The sequence below is a fragment of the Balaenoptera physalus genome, assembly GCF_965194825.1.
Source record: "Balaenoptera physalus genome assembly, chromosome: 5".
NCBI lineage: Eukaryota > Metazoa > Chordata > Mammalia > Artiodactyla > Balaenopteridae > Balaenoptera > Balaenoptera physalus.
This window is the reverse complement of record NC_138884.1, coordinates 37,161,636-37,177,500: the sequence shown is the minus strand read 5'-3', so window position 1 is coordinate 37,177,500 and position 15,865 is coordinate 37,161,636. Positions and strand designations below refer to the sequence as shown.

The window sequence follows — 15,865 nt, the reverse complement described above, 5'->3', positions numbered from 1 at the left end:
GCTGTTGGCTTGTTCTTTTGGAGGTTGTATGTTGCAGTGAGTAGAGACGCCTCTTACATTTTCTTGTACAGATTTGTTTTTAAAATCTGCGTGTTTGATCAGCAAGTCCTGCCTGTGTCTGGGTGCCTGGTCCCTGCACCACAGGGATTCTGTTTGTCACCCTCTGGACGAGGGCACTTGCGGACTCTCGAGCTGGTTTTAACATTTTCTGATCCGAGATTCCAGTGAGTCTCTTGGTCTCTCTGGGTCTTAGTTTTTTCTTTTTCTGACATATTGGAATAATACAAACCCCCTCTTTGCAGGGTTGCTGTGGGGCTGAAATAAAACGGCGGATGTGAAAAAGCTTCACTGGAAAGCCCTACGTAGATAATAACATACTAAACACGCTAAAGGACATCATAAACAGTCTAATAAAAAATAGAAATATGTTTCGTCAGCAAGCATGATGTCCTCAACACTTTCCCCGAAGAGGTGTGGGGAGAATGAACCATTTATTGAATTCCTGCCGTGCAGTAGATTTGCCAGCTGTGACTTTGTCCCCTCGGCAAGGTAGACATTGAGCCCCTGTCTCAGAGGTGAGGAAACTGAGGCTTCCAGCCCCACAGCTGTACATCTACACAGCGGAAGTGGGGTCTGGACCTGACTCCAGAACTGACTGTTCTTTCTCCTTATCTCTAGTTGTCTGCCTCATTCCAGCCACCTACCCACCCCGCCAAAGTGCTAAGAGCTGTTTACGTCCCTTGGGGCCAGAAAGTTGGCTAGCCCTTTCTTGGTCTTTTGCTCCTGAAAGTGGGACGGGGTGGGATCCAGAAGGAGCCCAGGAGCCCCAGGAGCCCTGGAGGGACCAGCAGCTTGGGGAGGGGAGGGGGCACGCTCAGCCTCCACTTCCAGGGAGTCTGCCAGGCCTGGACCGAGAGGAGGAGGCAGGAGTGCGGCATTTCCCAGCCCTTGAGGAGATGGCTGCAGTCCTGTCGTTTCCAGAGGTTCATTCTTTCTGTGTCACAGTGTCTCCCAACCTCACCGAGGTTGTTTGGGGAGCTGCTTCTCAGATCCTCCTCTCGGGAATCGGTGCCTCCTGTGTGCTCTGAGCAGCTCCTTGTTCTTCTAGCAGAGGCAGTGAGATTAAGTTTATTTCCTGTAGTAACCACTCTGCTGAGCTTTTCTGGGACCTTCCCTGTTAACTTTGATGTCGTGTCAGGTATGGGTAGGGGGGAAGGACCCCCGATGTGGCAGTTACTAGGTGCCCAGGGGGACCCACCACCGCACACATCTCCTTTTTTATATAAACTTTCCCCGACTCCAGATACACTGAGTCGGCTTGTAAGCCGAGCTGCCCACACAGAACCAGAGCTGATGCCCATCGAAGGGCCGGATGGCCAGATTCAGGGAGGCTATCCGCAGGCGGAGGAGCGTTTGTTCAGAAGGTGGGTCTGAGAGGAGCCACGTGTTCTGTCCCCCCAGGTCCTCAACAGGCAGTGTGTGGAAGCGGCTGTGATGACCGGCCTGGCCCTGGACTGCCACATCAACAGGAAGTCCTTGTTTGACCGGAAGCACTACTTCTACGCAGACCTCCCTGTGAGTAAGCTCTGCCCTCCATCCATCCATCTGTCTGTCCACCCACCCGGAGCCGGGGCTTAGCCGCGGGAGGGGGCTGAGTGCATCTTCAGCCAGAGCTCCGTCCATCCCGGCGGGAGGCGCTGCCCAGCCTGATGAAGCCAGTGCCCCCCGACGTTTACTAGATTGGATGCCAGGGTCCTGATCGCCGGCTCTGGTGGAGCCTCGTGCTTCTCGCGGCTCGCTCGTAACTGACTGCGGAGGGGAAGCAGCCCGCGCTCTCAGGCTCAGCCCAGCTGTGGGCTTTGGTGCTAATTGCCGTTAGGACAGAAGCTACTTCCGTGGCTGACGCAGCAGTCAGTGCATCCTGTGGCTCCGGAGACAGAGCGAGGCGTCCCTCTGTTAAGTTGGAGGTCCCAGTAACAGGACCGGCTCGTCTGCAGACATTCGTGTCGTCCCCAAGCACTGAGTAAGCGGGCAAGAGCAAGCGGAAACGTGAACCAGAAGCCTGGACGGATGGCAGTAATTGGTCGAGCAGTAAACCCAATAATAACCTGCTTTTTCCTTAAAATTAGAAAGGTTTTTTTTTTCTTTAAGAGGAAAGCCAGTGTGAACTAGAGCCAATTTTTCATAATACTGAACTGAACCAAAACTGTAATGCCAAGTGGGTTTCCGAAAATAATGTTTGATTTGCTCTGAGCCTCTGATGGTAAGTGTGGCCCTTCTTGAGGCTTAGGAAATCAGTAGTGATGATATTGCTTCACGTTATTCTCTCTGAACTGAAGACGGGCGTGAGCTGTTTTCAGCAGGTGAGGGCAGGAGTAGAATTAAATAAAAAATACAGCTGGAACCTGAATTCTCCACCTGCTGCTGCTTTTTCCCTCTGGCTGCCAGCCTTGTAGTAAATTCTACTGCTTGGTAGGGTGGAGAGAATTAAACTGCATTTTTCTCATCTTTTAAGAGTGATAACGTGTTTGGTTCAGGTGGGAGACTTAGCAATATGTGACTAAAATGAGATGTTTTATTAACTCTGGCTTTCTGGTTTTTCTGGCCCAGGTAGCTCAGATAATCTGGAGGTCGTGTTGCCAAATATTACATGAGACAGACACACTTATACTAAAAAAAAATTCAATTTTATCTGAATAAACAACGTATTCAAATTATTCCAATTTCACCAAGCATCTGTATTTTATTTGGCAGCCCTGCCCAGAGTTTAATTTTCACAGATTGAGACTTCCTGTCTCAGCACAGAGAGCAAATTGACCTAATGCAGTGGTTCTCACAGTGTGTTCTCTAGGCCACTAGCATCAGCATCTCCTAGGAACGTGTTAGACATAAATTCCCAGGCGCCACCCCAGACGTGCAGTCAGAAACGCTTCAGATGGAGCCAAGAGATCTTTGTTTTGACCACTCTACCGGATGATTCCAATGCAGCTAAAGTTTGAACAATGCTGGCCGGGTAGCTAGGAGCGCAGACTCTGAGTCAGACCGTCTGAGTTCAGATCCTGACATTGCTACTTACTAGCTCTGTGGCTTTGGGCAAGGCCTTTCACCCCTCCATGCCCTGTAGCTCCTTCCTAGGGTTGTCTTGAGGATTAAATGGTGTGAAGTACTGAGAACAGTGTCAGGGGACACTCACTGTGTCAGTGTCATTCTCTGTTCTTCCCCAGTTCCCCATCCTGACCTGCCTTCTCTTTAGTGTGTGTTGATGCACGTGTGCATTTGAAAGTAATTCTTCCTCCCCACTTAGAAGGTGGCGAGGGAGCTCTGGCAACATCCATCAGTATTTTAGTACTCCGTGCTTTCCATTAGCCGGGCGTGAGTGTCACAGCATTTTCTGGCTTGAGGAACAAGGGAGGTCGGGTCAGGGAGGGCAGCTGACATGATTGGTGAGCTCAAAAAGCAGGAATGAATGCAGCTTCACCACACTAGCAACTGGTGTTAGCTGTGCTGAGAGTAGATGGCAGGATGCTTAGCCAGCACTTCCAATAAGAGGGTCTGTCAGGAGCCCAGTAATCAGATGCAGGGCTGAGCTAATGAGCTTAGGGGAAACAATACGTTCTTTTCTTAGAGGCTTCAGACAGAGAGATTATTGTTATTCCCCAAAATGGTACTCCCTAGGGAAGATAGGATCCATGTTTTTGACTGCTTCATTATTGGGGGTGTGGGTGCAGGGATGGGGAAAGGGGCGTCCAGAGAAGCCAGAAGAGGCCAGGCTAAATTACGGCCGCAGCACATAAACCGATTTGTGTCTCCTTTTCCTTTTTTCCTTTTCTGTTCTGTTGTGGTTTTAAGTAAGCCTGTAGTTTTATGACATTAAAAGGAATGATCAACTAGTTCCCAGCTTTGACCTACAGACGAGTGACTCTGGCTCACATTTGCGTGCAGGCCGGCTACCAGATTACCCAGCAGAGGCTGCCGATCGCTGTGAACGGAAGCTTGGCGTACAGCGTCTGTGTGGGGAAGAGGTGGAGTCAGATGGTCACCAGGACAGTGGGGGTCAAGCAGATCCAGCTGGAACAGGACAGCGGCAAAAGCCTCCATGACAACCTGCGGTCCCAGACGCTCATTGATTTGAACAGAGCGGGTAGGCTTGGAGAGTTCCCATTTCCCTTCCTGCCACTTCCCTTCCCCTCCAGAGTTTTCCCAAACCAACTGAGGAGACAGGCCCCGGAGCCTGGCAGATGGCGATCAGAATATCAGCGTTGGTGTTGGCAGAGCTGATGAGAGAGCCGGGCTAGGACTGTGCTTTCTATGCGCTTGCAACTAACCCACCCCTAAAACGAGACCGCATCGCCGCCTAGTCGCAGACCCAGCAGCTTGACATCTGAAGCAGACATTGAAAGAAAAGAACCAAAGTTAAAAATCCAAAAGTGAGGGGAAAGAGAAACGATTCAGGGCCTGTCAGTGCTGCAGGGTTTTCCTAAGTTTCAGCCTGATGTATCTGCGGATCAGACTGGAGAGCTCCAGTCAGACTGACTCTGCCTCTCTTTGGTAGGGGTCGGCCTTCTGGAAGTGGTCCTGGAGCCTGACATGTCCTGTGGAGAAGAGGCGGCTGCAGCCATCAGGGAGCTGCAGCTGATTCTTCAGGCCTTGGGGACCAGCCAGGCGAACATGGCAGGTAGCAGCCACAGAAGCAGTGCCCGCCTCTTGCCCATCTCCCTTTCCACTCCCGGGCTCTCTCCTCACTGGAGTCTTATTCTCTGCAGCAGCTACGGGGGGGTTGTTTGCATCCTTTCCTCAGCCTTTTCTACCTCAGGGTTTTGGGGTTTTTTTCCTTAGAATTTTCCTTGGATTTTTTTCTGAGCCCCTGACCAAAAATAAACACACAAACAGCGGCCCTGCAGAGGTGCTGAGCCCAGGAGTGTGAGATTAGGAGTCCAGGGACTGGAGGTGTCCTCCTGGCCTCTTGCATCAGGATGTTGTGAGAATTAATAAAATAATGTGTTTGAACAGCTTCATCGTCCTCAGAAGGCCCTGTGTTTATACAGAGTAGCTCTTAGTTTGTGAGTTCTGTGTGGGCAGTGCTTCATTGCTACTGGATGCTTTTCCTCTGGGTCTCTTTCTGCCTTTTATAGAATTTTCATCCAGGCAAGCTGAAGCCAAATTGAATCGACTACAAACCAAGGTTATGATTTCACAAAACTTTAACTTTGAGTTAAAGTCTGAAATTCAATAGAAATATACTAGGGAATTAAACAGAAGAAACAATGTGAAAACTTGGGATCAAGGAAACTCTACATTTTAAGTGTTTGCAAGTTGGATACAAAGATCACAAGTTTTGGTCAAACTCAGTTTCTTCATGAGCCTTTCCTAGCACTACTTTGCCGGCCCTTACATCCCTGAATGCTCGTCTCTCCCGTGGTTTTCCCCTATTTTCTGTTCCCAGGGGCTTTTAAAAAACGTCTGCCACTCGCAGAGCACTCCCTGACAGCGTGGAAAAAGGGTGCAGGTTCTGCATCTACAGTGGTGATTCCATCTCTCAGTACAGTGGTGTGTTAGTCAGGGTTTTCCAGGGAAACAGAACAAAGAGAATGTGTGTGTGCACGCACTTGTGACATGTAAAGAGATTTATTATAAGGAATTGGCTCATGTGACTGTGGAGGCTGAGGCATCCCTAAGATCTGTAGTCATCAAGCAGCAGGAGAGTCAATAGTATAGTTCCAGCCCAGGACTGAAGGCCTGAGAATCAGGAGAGCCGAGGACGTAAGTTCCAGTCTGAGCCAGAGTCCAAGACAAGACCAGTATCCCCGATCCAAGGCAGTCAGGCAGAGACAGCAAATTCCCCTGATGCCGAAAGCTCGGCCTCTGTGTGCTGGTGCCAAATCGAATCTCAGAGACAGAGTTTGGGGGTGAAGTAGAAAAGAACAGCTTTACTCCTTTGCCAGGCGGAGGGGGACACAGTGGACTCATGCCCTCAAAACTGTGTGTCCCAACCCAGGGGGATTTGGTGAGGAGTTTTATAGCAGTGGTTCAAGGGCTGGGTTGCTGGTAAGGATCAGGGTGTGTACAGGGCCTGCATTCCTTTAATCTGGTCTCCTGATGAGCTTCTGTGGTTCTTGAGGCTATCACATCATGACCTTCTCTCTGGAATGAAGAATGCTTCATCAGGTCATTAACATCTTCCATTTGTTGGAGGTTTTAGTTCTGTAAAGATAGTGTTATGTGTATCCCTTGAGGGGGCACCAGGACCCTGCCCCAAGGCTGCACTGTTGTTTCTGGGCTGCTCCTCCCTTGTCTCTGCATCCCCTCCCTTCCTTGATTATCAACTGTTTGAACCTGCCCTTTGGAATTCAGGGAAGGTCATGGAGGCTGGAGGCTGGTCTCTACAAACAAGAAACAGGGACACAGAAAGGCTTCCATGTCCAGGAGCCCCGCAGGGTCCTGCTTGGCTTCACCCCCCACTCTGCCTTTTGCTCTATTCTGGTTTTCAGCGGATTGAATGAGGCTCACCCGCACTGAGCAGGCAATCTGCTTTACTCAGTATATCAACTTGAATGTTCATCTCATTCAGGAACACCCTTACAGACACACCCAAAATAACGTTTAACCAAATATCAGAGCATCCCTTGGCCCAGTCAAGTTGACACAAAAAATTAACCATTGAACATGGTCACAGAGGGTGCCACTAAGTACCATTGGTGGGGATGATTCATCTCCCTGTCGGTTTATCATACCATTTACCGACCATTTTGTCACACGTTTATTCACATGTTGCAAAGGGACTTCGGAATTTGTAATGCCACATTTGTCACATAGGACATCTAATGGGCAACAAATTGTAACATCAAAGCCCTGGTACAAGTTGGATCTGGAGATGGAACTTGCCAATTTGCTCTCTTCTTTAAGCTAAAGTCTGGAAAAACCCAGCCAGCCACGGGAGTTTGAGTGGAGTGCTCTGTGTTAGAGCAAGAGAGTTCTCCGTTGTAGATTTATGGCTCATGCTGTCTTTTTACCCACAGAACAGAAATGAAATATGGGCAGATTGGATGGTTGTCCATTTATGCCCTGTTGCTTTAAAAAAGTTGTATTATTCCATTCTTCTTCAAAGTAACTGTGATTCCTACCAAACCTATGCAATAATAAACAGGCCACCTGTTAGCTGAGAAATAGTCCCATCGGGTCCTTGCCAAGAGATAAACCATAACAGCGAGAACTCGTCAGGCAGTGACAGCTGAGAGGCTTCATTAAATCTCGTTTGTTTTGACACTTTTTGTTGCTTTTAAATACAAATCAGACAGCTTTGCCCCCAGCACAGCAGCAGAGTGGCTGAGGTTGTCCTGAAGTGCTCTGGGTAGTGAAGGTCTGCCTGGAGTCTGCAGGGGTCCGGCTTTTGGTGCTCTCAGCACTTTATCAGCCCAGGCCCCTTTCCCATCCTTCTGTCCCACCACCATAGGCCACTGTGTCGCCATTGGAGAATGCAGCCTGGGAACCAACCGAAGGCTGCCCTGGAGAGCACCAGTGGACCCCCAGCGTGCTTTTGGAATGAAACTTAAACTGCTCCGGGCTGTGCTTCAGTGAGTTCCTGATAGTTTTGCTAATGAGCTTGGACTAGCTCAGCTTGGGTTCCAGAAGTCACTTCCTTCTCAGGATGTTTGCCACTGTTGAGATCCTCAAAGCAGTCTGCTGAGTTGAATGTGTACCAAAGTATATAGATACACTAAATGTTTCCAAGGTTGTAATATCTGCCGGTTTGAACATCGAGTATGTGCTCATCAGTTCAATAAGCATTTTTAAAATTAATTTATTGTCTCATTTAAACTTTATGACATTCCTGAGAGATGGGTATTACTGTGCCTACTGTACAGGTGAGGAGTTGAGGCTTCCAGAGGTTGGGTTATTTGGCCAAGGTGCACAGGAGGTGCCCGAGCCCAGGTGTGTCTGACTTCAGGACGCCTTCCTTTGTAAGCACTGTCACCCTGCTTCCTAGTGCCAGCCATGACAGTGTCTCCGCTGCTGTAGATAACAACCTTGATGGCTTCCCTGGTGGCGCAGTGGTTAAGAATCCACCTGCCAATGCAGGGGACAAGGGTTCAAGCCCTGGTCCGAGAAGTTCCCACATGCCGTGGAGCAACGAAGCCCGTGCGCCATAACTACTGAGCCTGCGCTCTAGAGCCCGCGTGCCACAACTACAGAAGCCCGAGTGCCTAGAGCCCGTGCTCCGCAACAAGAGAAGCCGCCGCAGTGAGAAGCCCTCGCACCGCAACGAAGAGTACCCCTGCTCGCCGCAACTAGAGAAAGCACGCACGCAGCAAGGAAGACCCAGCCAAAAATAAATAAATAAAATAAATAAATTAATTAAAAAAAAAAAAAACCCAACCTTGAGAGCTGGGTTAGCAGAGTGTGAGTGCTGAGGACACCGCAGGCCCAGACCTGGGTTGGAATCCTTTCCTACCGCTTCCAGCTATAGAAACTGGGCGAGGTATTTGACTTCTCTGAGCCTCCCTTTCCACACTTGTGAAACGAGTCCCTAAATAATTGTATATGGAAAGAGAAAGGAAGAAACCAAAGAGGAGAGGAAGTCATCCAAGTCATCAAACAGAGTTGGGGCAGCAGGGTGGGAAGAGCAGGCGAGGACTGGCCTTGTGGAAGAAAACCTGGAATACCGTCCTGGAAGTGTCAAGTGTGAATTGCCTAAAGGACGTCTGAGTGGATGTGTCATTAAAGCTCTGTTGTAGGGAAAGAACGTGGTAGTGTGCGTAAAACGTATCACAGGTCCTGACAAATAAATAGCCTGTGCTCATGAAATGTCAGGTGCTTCTATTAACAATAATAAGTAGTATTACATTCACAGAATCACCACTCATTGTGGATGAATAAACTTTGTGATATATGTTGGATAAAATTGAGCCACATTATTTATTTTACTTTATTTTTTGTCAAACCCTGTTATTTAAGTTCTGGAGGGTATTCAGTGATCAGAATGAGACAGCTTAATAGACTTTCTCACTAAATCTTCAGGCCCCTGCTGTTTACAGAAACAGTTTTCTGCCCTGATGTTATATTTCTGATGTGTGAATGTGTTTAAAAAAAAAAAAAATATGACTGCACCATATCACTGTGCTCAGTAGTACAGTTTTTTCGTTTTGCTGTTACAAATCTCTAGTTCTAGAGAGTGGAAATTGAGCTTGATAACGTTCTTGTGAAGGCCCTCCCCCAGTGTTGGAGAATGCATTGAAGCGAACGTGACTGTGAGGCTTTTGTGGACTTGAGGCAATTTACCTTAATTTGTTTAAAAGGTATTTTGTCTTCACTGGGTAAATGCCTTTTGTGAGTGTTGGATACTGTATTTGAATCCAGGCAAGTGAACTGTCTTTCAACACTGCAGGACACTAAATGAGTCCCCTCAGACATCTATGGAGTGTGGTCTTCTCTGGGAGAGACTGAAACTCATGCTTTTATTCCTTTTCCAAATTAAAAGTCGAAATTGTGAAAGATGGTTTTATTTTTAAAAGCAGGAGAGGTCCAATTCAGGGTTCTCAGGGCTCAAAAAAAGTTCTTTCCCAAGTATCGAGGTTTGGCTGGGCAGAGCTCAGCATACTTGGGAAGTTTTCCTTTGAGCTGAATGGGCCTTTCATAGGATTCAGTAGATTAGTCCTATTCAGACAGAACTTTAGAACTTGTCGGGAACCTACTGTGAGACCAGTCAGCTTACTCGTGGCTCAGGGAAATACCAAGGTATGAATTTATCAAACAATTACCATGTGCCAGAGGCAGCTCTAGGTTCTGAACAGAGCAGTGAAAAGGACATTGTTCCTGCTACCTAGAGGAAATATTGTATTCATGAGGGAGACAAATACATTAACAAATAGAACAAAGTAGTTACAGTGATAAGTGCTTTATGGAAATACAGAGGGTGCCGTGATAAAGAATACATTGGATGGTGAGGGCCTCTGGAGAATGACCCGAGGCCCCAGCCCCAGGGAGCTAGAGAATGAGCATCCAGGAAAGAGCCAAAGCTAAGTCCCTGAGGTGAGGAAAACGTAGAGTGTGCTTGGAGGTAACACAGGTGGCAGAAGACCACTGTAGGGAAAGCACAAGGAGCAGGGGAATGCGGCCTCAGGTAAGACTGAAAAGGTCTGCGAGGGCTAGATCACCAACAATGATAAGAAGTTTGGATTTCATTCCAAGTGCAGTGGGAGGTCAGGGAAGGGCTTTTAAGCCAAGGAACGACATCTTCCTCCCTCGGCTGCTGTGACCTTACTCACCCTTAGCTGCCCCCCTACCTCCTGGACACTTTCCATGTCCGTGTCATTTGTTCCCATCCTGACATTCAGGAGTTATCAGAACTTGGATGGTGTTTAAAACCATACACATTTACAGAGAGAGTGCAGGTAAAGAAGACAGTCCTGAGTCTGGATAGGGACAAATGACACGGACATGGAAAGTGTCCAGGAGGTAGGGGGCAGCTAAGGGTGAGTAAGGTCACAGCAGCCGAGGGAGGAAGATGTTTCAGGGAGGAAGCAAGCGTTGGTTGGTAGGTTACATGCCACCGAGGGCCGGCGTATCCAGTGAGGGGAAGACACAACGTGTCCTGCGTCCGTGGGATTTGGCAGCCAGGGGTTGATGGTGACTTTGACGAGGCGTTTTGCAAAGAGGTGGGGACAGAAGCCAGGCTGACGTGGGTGTAGGAGCAAATGGGAGGTGAGCTCACGGAGATGAGACGCCAACAAACAAGCAATACTTGTTTGAGAGGATTTGCTGAAAAGGAAAGCAGAGCAATAACAGCAGAATGATGGAGAGAGAACTGGGTTCAAGGGGGTGGGTCTTTGGGTTTTGTTTCTAGTGAGAAATACTGTTGATTATGGATACACATGCATAGAGGGAATGCTGAGGAAGAGAGTTAAGGAGTGGTGTGGGAGAGACGAGAGAACTGAAGGAGTGATGTCTTTGGGAAGGCACGAGGGGTGGGAGTTTTAAATCTGGGCTCCATTCCCAAGGGCCTTCCATCTGGTCTCAAAGAAAAGACTAATTCAGAATAGACTACAATCATGTGCTCTACTGATTGCATGTATTCTGATAACGCCGAGGAGCCACCAGTGGAGGCCGGCCTACTGATGAGGGTTTCCAGGAGGAGAAGGTGGTACCGCTTATGTGGGACCTCGAAGGATGAGCCGAGGTTGAAGGAGGGACAGTAACGGTGATGACGAGGGCCTGTGGGAGCCAGCGAGCAGACAGAAGCTCCCCTGAAGGGAGGAGGCTTTCTCAGGGAATGAGCAGCAGGAAATGCGGGGTGCATCAGTCAAGACCAGACGAGGGCTCTTGCATACCAAGCAGAGGAGGTGGGATGACCCAGTGGTAGCCAGCTGTGCACTTGGTCAAGCGCTGGGAGTGATACAACCGTCCTGTAGCAGGATGTGGCTGGAGCCGAGCTGGCGGGGGGGGGGGCGCTGGACCAGGAGGGGTCACTGAGTTGAAGGTCAGGATGGGATGCGGGTGCTCAGGCAAGGATGGCAGCCGTGGGAATGGAGAGGAAGTGACAGCTCTGAGGGATGTTTGGGGGAAGGAACTGACAGGACCTAGTCAGACTACAAAGGGCCAAGAAAACAGAGCAGCAAAGGATGCTGCAGGGTTCCTAGACCAAGAGTCTCATGATATCAGGAGCCGTTGGGACTTCTTGAGATTCAGGGAAGCACATGTTGTCCTAAAGGGGCTCTGGGATTTTGTAAAAATGTGAAAGGTCCGTGCTGGAGACATAGAGTAATTTCTGGGCTGACAGGCACCTTCTCCCTGCCTGTCAACGTGGGTGGCCTTTGGAGTGGCAGAGTGGGAATGACAGAGACCTGTTGCAAGGGTCTCTTTTTCTTGGCATAGAATATATTTGAGCTATTTTATTATTTTAATATGCTTTTGCTATGAAACCTTGGAAAAGAAATTGCTTTCTTCAGCCAGTCGACACATTCCTCTTTGGCAGATTCTTTTTTAGTTCAAAGACTTGCCTAAGAAAAATCCAGCATTTTGTTCTATTTTAAATATTGTAAGTGGAATTGGAGAACAGAGAATTGGGGCCTTACCTTGCAGGGTATAAAATGTGATGATTTCTTATCTTTATCTCTCTTTGGCTTGAGATTTTGCCTCCCTCTCCTCCTCAAGAGCCTCTTGGCCCTCTCCAAAAGCCACCTGCTTCCTTAGGGATTACTGTTCCCAAAATGGGGGGGCTTGCAGGGTCAGAGAAGGTCCTCCCAGGATGGGGATGGCCCCCTCTGAGTCCCTCCCCCACAGACCGTCCCCTTCATAACAGCACTGTCTGTCTGCTGCGCAAACCCTTACAGCAGTCAGGAAGGATTCCGAGTCCTGTTTACAGAAGGAAGAGATCATTACAGTACCTGGAGGAAGGATGAGGGGAAAAGCCCAGGTTTCTGGCTCTTGCCCTTGAGCTGTAAATTCTCAAGGACTCTCTTATAAATCTCCCAGAATCACTGTTGGAAATCCACATTCCATTGGAGAGCACTGTAGGGCTATCACATGATCATTTCTGAAGCCTTCCCCCCCAACCCAGCTCTGACGCTTTGAAAAACACTTCGGAATAAAACTGCAGGGTATATCTCCATTTTTAACAGTGTTGTTTTTCTTATTTGGCGTGAAAGAAATTAGATTTCCCAAGCCACTATATCCAGAATGTCTCCTGCCTTCTGCATGTGCACAAGTACACAGAAATATACACGCACACCCCTCAGATGCCTTAGGACTGTCATTCTCGCAAGTGGGCAGAAGTACTAGCCATGAACTTCAGGACCAACCTTACTTCCTCTGAGGTTAGGCTGCTGTAACTAAACAGCAACTAGAGTTAGACGTTGCTTGCACTCTCTTGCCTTAAAAAAAACCACGATTGCCTCAGAGAATTTCTAAAGTGTTGTCTTTTTTCTTTCCTTACAGAGGGCCAGTTGAGAGTGGACGCCAACATATCTGTGCATCACCCTGGGGAGCCTTTGGGTGTTCGAACCGAAGTGAAGAATCTCAACAGTGCCAGGTTTTTGGCCAAAGCTATAGGTGAATGTCAGCTGTTACTCCTCATATACTTCTTTTTATCAGTTATCTGTTGCTGTGTAACAAGCATACCCCCCCCCCAACTTAATGGCTTACATGATAACATCTCAACTTCAGAGTTTTGTGGCTTGGGTGGTTTTTCTACTTGTCCTGCCTCGGCTCATTCATGTGGCCATGGGGAGCCAGCAGCTCTGCTGAGATACAGGGTCCAAGATGACCTCACTCACTTGTCGCAGCCTTGGTGCTGGACGTCTGCAGGGCTTCTCTACCCACGTGGGCTTGCTTCATTCACTTGCCTAGCCCAGCCCTTCTTATTTGGCAGAGGGGGCATCCCAGGAGGATGAAGGCAGATGCCTCAAGGCCTCTTGAGTCCTTAGCTCTAGAACTTGCACAGCATCTCTTCCAGCACATTCCATTCAAAGCAGTTTCAAGGGGAAGGGAAATAGACTTCACCTCTATGGGAGGATCTGCAAAATCCTGTAACTCTGTTTTTCCATGTACCACATTCCTTCTGACCAGCCTGAACTGTATAAAGTCGTATTTGTTCATGATAGATTGGCCACGATCTGACCTAATTGGTCAGTATGTTTTTCTGCTTTTTACCGTTTTAACGAATAGATTACTTGGACCTGTGTAATCAGGTATTGGTCTTACTTGTTCACATTGTGGATATTTCAATGTGGACAAATGTATGCTAGTAGTTAAAATAGAACAATTGAGCAAGATCAACATCTAGGGTGGTCCATAGAAGTTGATAACTGTGAATGTGAGGGGAAGACATCTCAGAGGAATGAAAATATTCTTTAAAACCAAAGGTATCTAGAGAGGAAGAGAGGAGGGAGGAGGTGGAGGTTAAGGTGCACCCTTCAGGGTGCACAGAGAACGGGACGGATGAATGTGGAGTCACAGCCAAAAGGTTTAGTAGCATCCTGGGTATTAGAAGGAACACAAAAGAGATTTTCTAATCTTGTATAAAACTTTATTATCCTGAACCTGAAATGATCAACTAGCCTCAGTGAAGACACTTTGAGTCTACAAATTTTCAGGAAAAAAGCATTAAAATGGTGAAGTGCATGACTTACAGGAGAGGAAGGTGTTGGGGAAGGTTCCCGCGTGAAGACAGACTAACGATGGTGGACTCTTCTGCCTGTAAAAGGAGACACAGTCCATATTTCTGAGTCCATGATAGGTTTGGGTCAGGGAAAACCCTCCAGCTCAGGTTTGTGAAAGGGAAGCTTGGAATGAACAGAAAGAAAGTTCCACTTCACCTTGTAGGTGGTGAGTGTTCTGGAACTCATTATTCTAAGAGGTGGTGATGGGAACCTAAAAGACAAACAAGATTTTAGGTAGATTCATCCCTGATGACTTACGACGGAGACCCCTGCCTGATTTTGGCTGTCCCTAACCTGTTATCTTATGAAGGGCCCTTTGGAGTAGTCTGAGACAGAATTCTACCTGTGGTCTGACTCAGGCTGGAAGAACCGAAGCTTTACTGTTACGGGCTTAATTCTCCAAGCCTGTAATTTTTCTACCCCATTTTTCTCCCTACATCACGCCTTTTAGCCATTCTCTTAGTGTTGCTGCTTTTTATCAGCTATGATAAGAGTTTGGATTTGGGCAAGGGTAGGTGTGGTACATGTTGGGGCGGGGAGTTGAGGGGGGAGGGGAGGCTAAAGCTGTTTTCATAAAGAAGCTTAGCAACTGTGGCTGTGCTTTGCTTACCACTTCTGTCTTGTTGGGTGGTGAGGGAGCGTGGCATAGAGCAGTGGCTGTTCATCATTTGGGGTCATAGATCCCTCTCCATATTTTGGAGAGAGGGTCCAGAATTTTCATTCTGGACCCTCTCTCCAAAATATGTGCCTGTGCACACATGCACATTTGCATATAATCTCAGGAGGTACTAGAACCCCTTGAAGGCCACCCATAGATCCTGGGATTAAAAACTCTTGATAAGCAGCGATCTTAGATCTGGGGTCATTCAGCCTAGATATTGGTCCTAGCCCTGCTTCTGCCACGTTGTGTAGCCTGTACTGGGCCACGCAATCTCTCTGAGCCTGGGTTTTCTCAAAAAGTGAGGGAGCAGAGCTTCCTAAAAGGCCCTTTCTAGCATGATTATTCTATGACGGCAGCAAGAATAAAATATAGCATCTGTGGGAAGAATTATAAACAACTCCCTTGATTAGTTTTTGACATAAAGATTGAAAAAGATGTCTAATTATTGCTAAACTGGATGAAAGGAATCAAAATATGATACTAAACTATTTTTTTTAGACTATGAAATTCAGAGGCAAATCAGTGAACTCGAGAATGGAGGTAAAATTCTGAATGAAACTCGCTCATTCGATTACAAGCTGGGGTGAGTTTGCATGACAGCATCTTGAATACAGGTAGGTGGGGTTCCAGTCTGGGCTTACCACAGACCAGCCATGTCACCTTGGAGAAGGTACTTAGCTTCTCTGCCCTTTGGTTTCCTCATTAGTAAAATTAGGAAAATACGGTACCCTACAGGGTTGTGATATGCCCTCTAGGGCTGGTAAGAGGTTTCACCTGACTGCCATCAGACTTGCTGAGTCTTAAGTCCTGGCACTTCCCTGGCTTCCAGCTTACCTCCTTTTTTCCAAGAATTTTTACTTCCTTAAATTCTATCAGACCTAAGTTCTGCCAATTTAAGCTAGAAGTGGAAGAAAGCTTAGAACTGGTTGTAGAGGTGTCTTTTTCTGTTTAGATATCTTTGAGTCTAACTTTCTGACTGAATTTTGAGGATTTTATACACTTAACAGAAGACTGGGGAAAAAAGCTCAAGAGCCTAGAGTTTGAGCTGGTT

General features: G+C 47.7%; 1 protein-coding gene across 9 annotated transcripts in view; it reads left to right on the top strand.

Annotated features, from left to right (window-relative positions):
- GATB (glutamyl-tRNA amidotransferase subunit B) overlaps window positions 1-15,865 on the top strand; it is a 95,985-nt gene that overhangs the window by 30,141 nt on the left and 49,979 nt on the right. For 7 of the 9 annotated variants that reach the window (XR_014264081.1, XR_014264082.1, XR_014264083.1 and 4 more), the window contains 5 exons: window positions 1,462-1,575; window positions 3,943-4,141; window positions 4,553-4,675; window positions 12,931-13,044; window positions 15,313-15,397. Coding sequence is in view for 6 of the 9 variants with exons in the window: in XM_082463402.1 (XP_082319528.1) it covers window positions 1,462-1,575; window positions 3,943-4,141; window positions 4,553-4,675; window positions 12,931-13,044; window positions 15,313-15,397 (635 nt within the window). In the remaining 3 variants the exon portion in view is untranslated. The remainder of the gene's footprint in view (window positions 1-1,461; window positions 1,576-3,942; window positions 4,142-4,552; window positions 4,676-12,930; window positions 13,045-15,312; window positions 15,398-15,865) is intronic. The other 2 variants (XM_082463399.1, XM_082463401.1) reach the window with 2 other exon arrangements.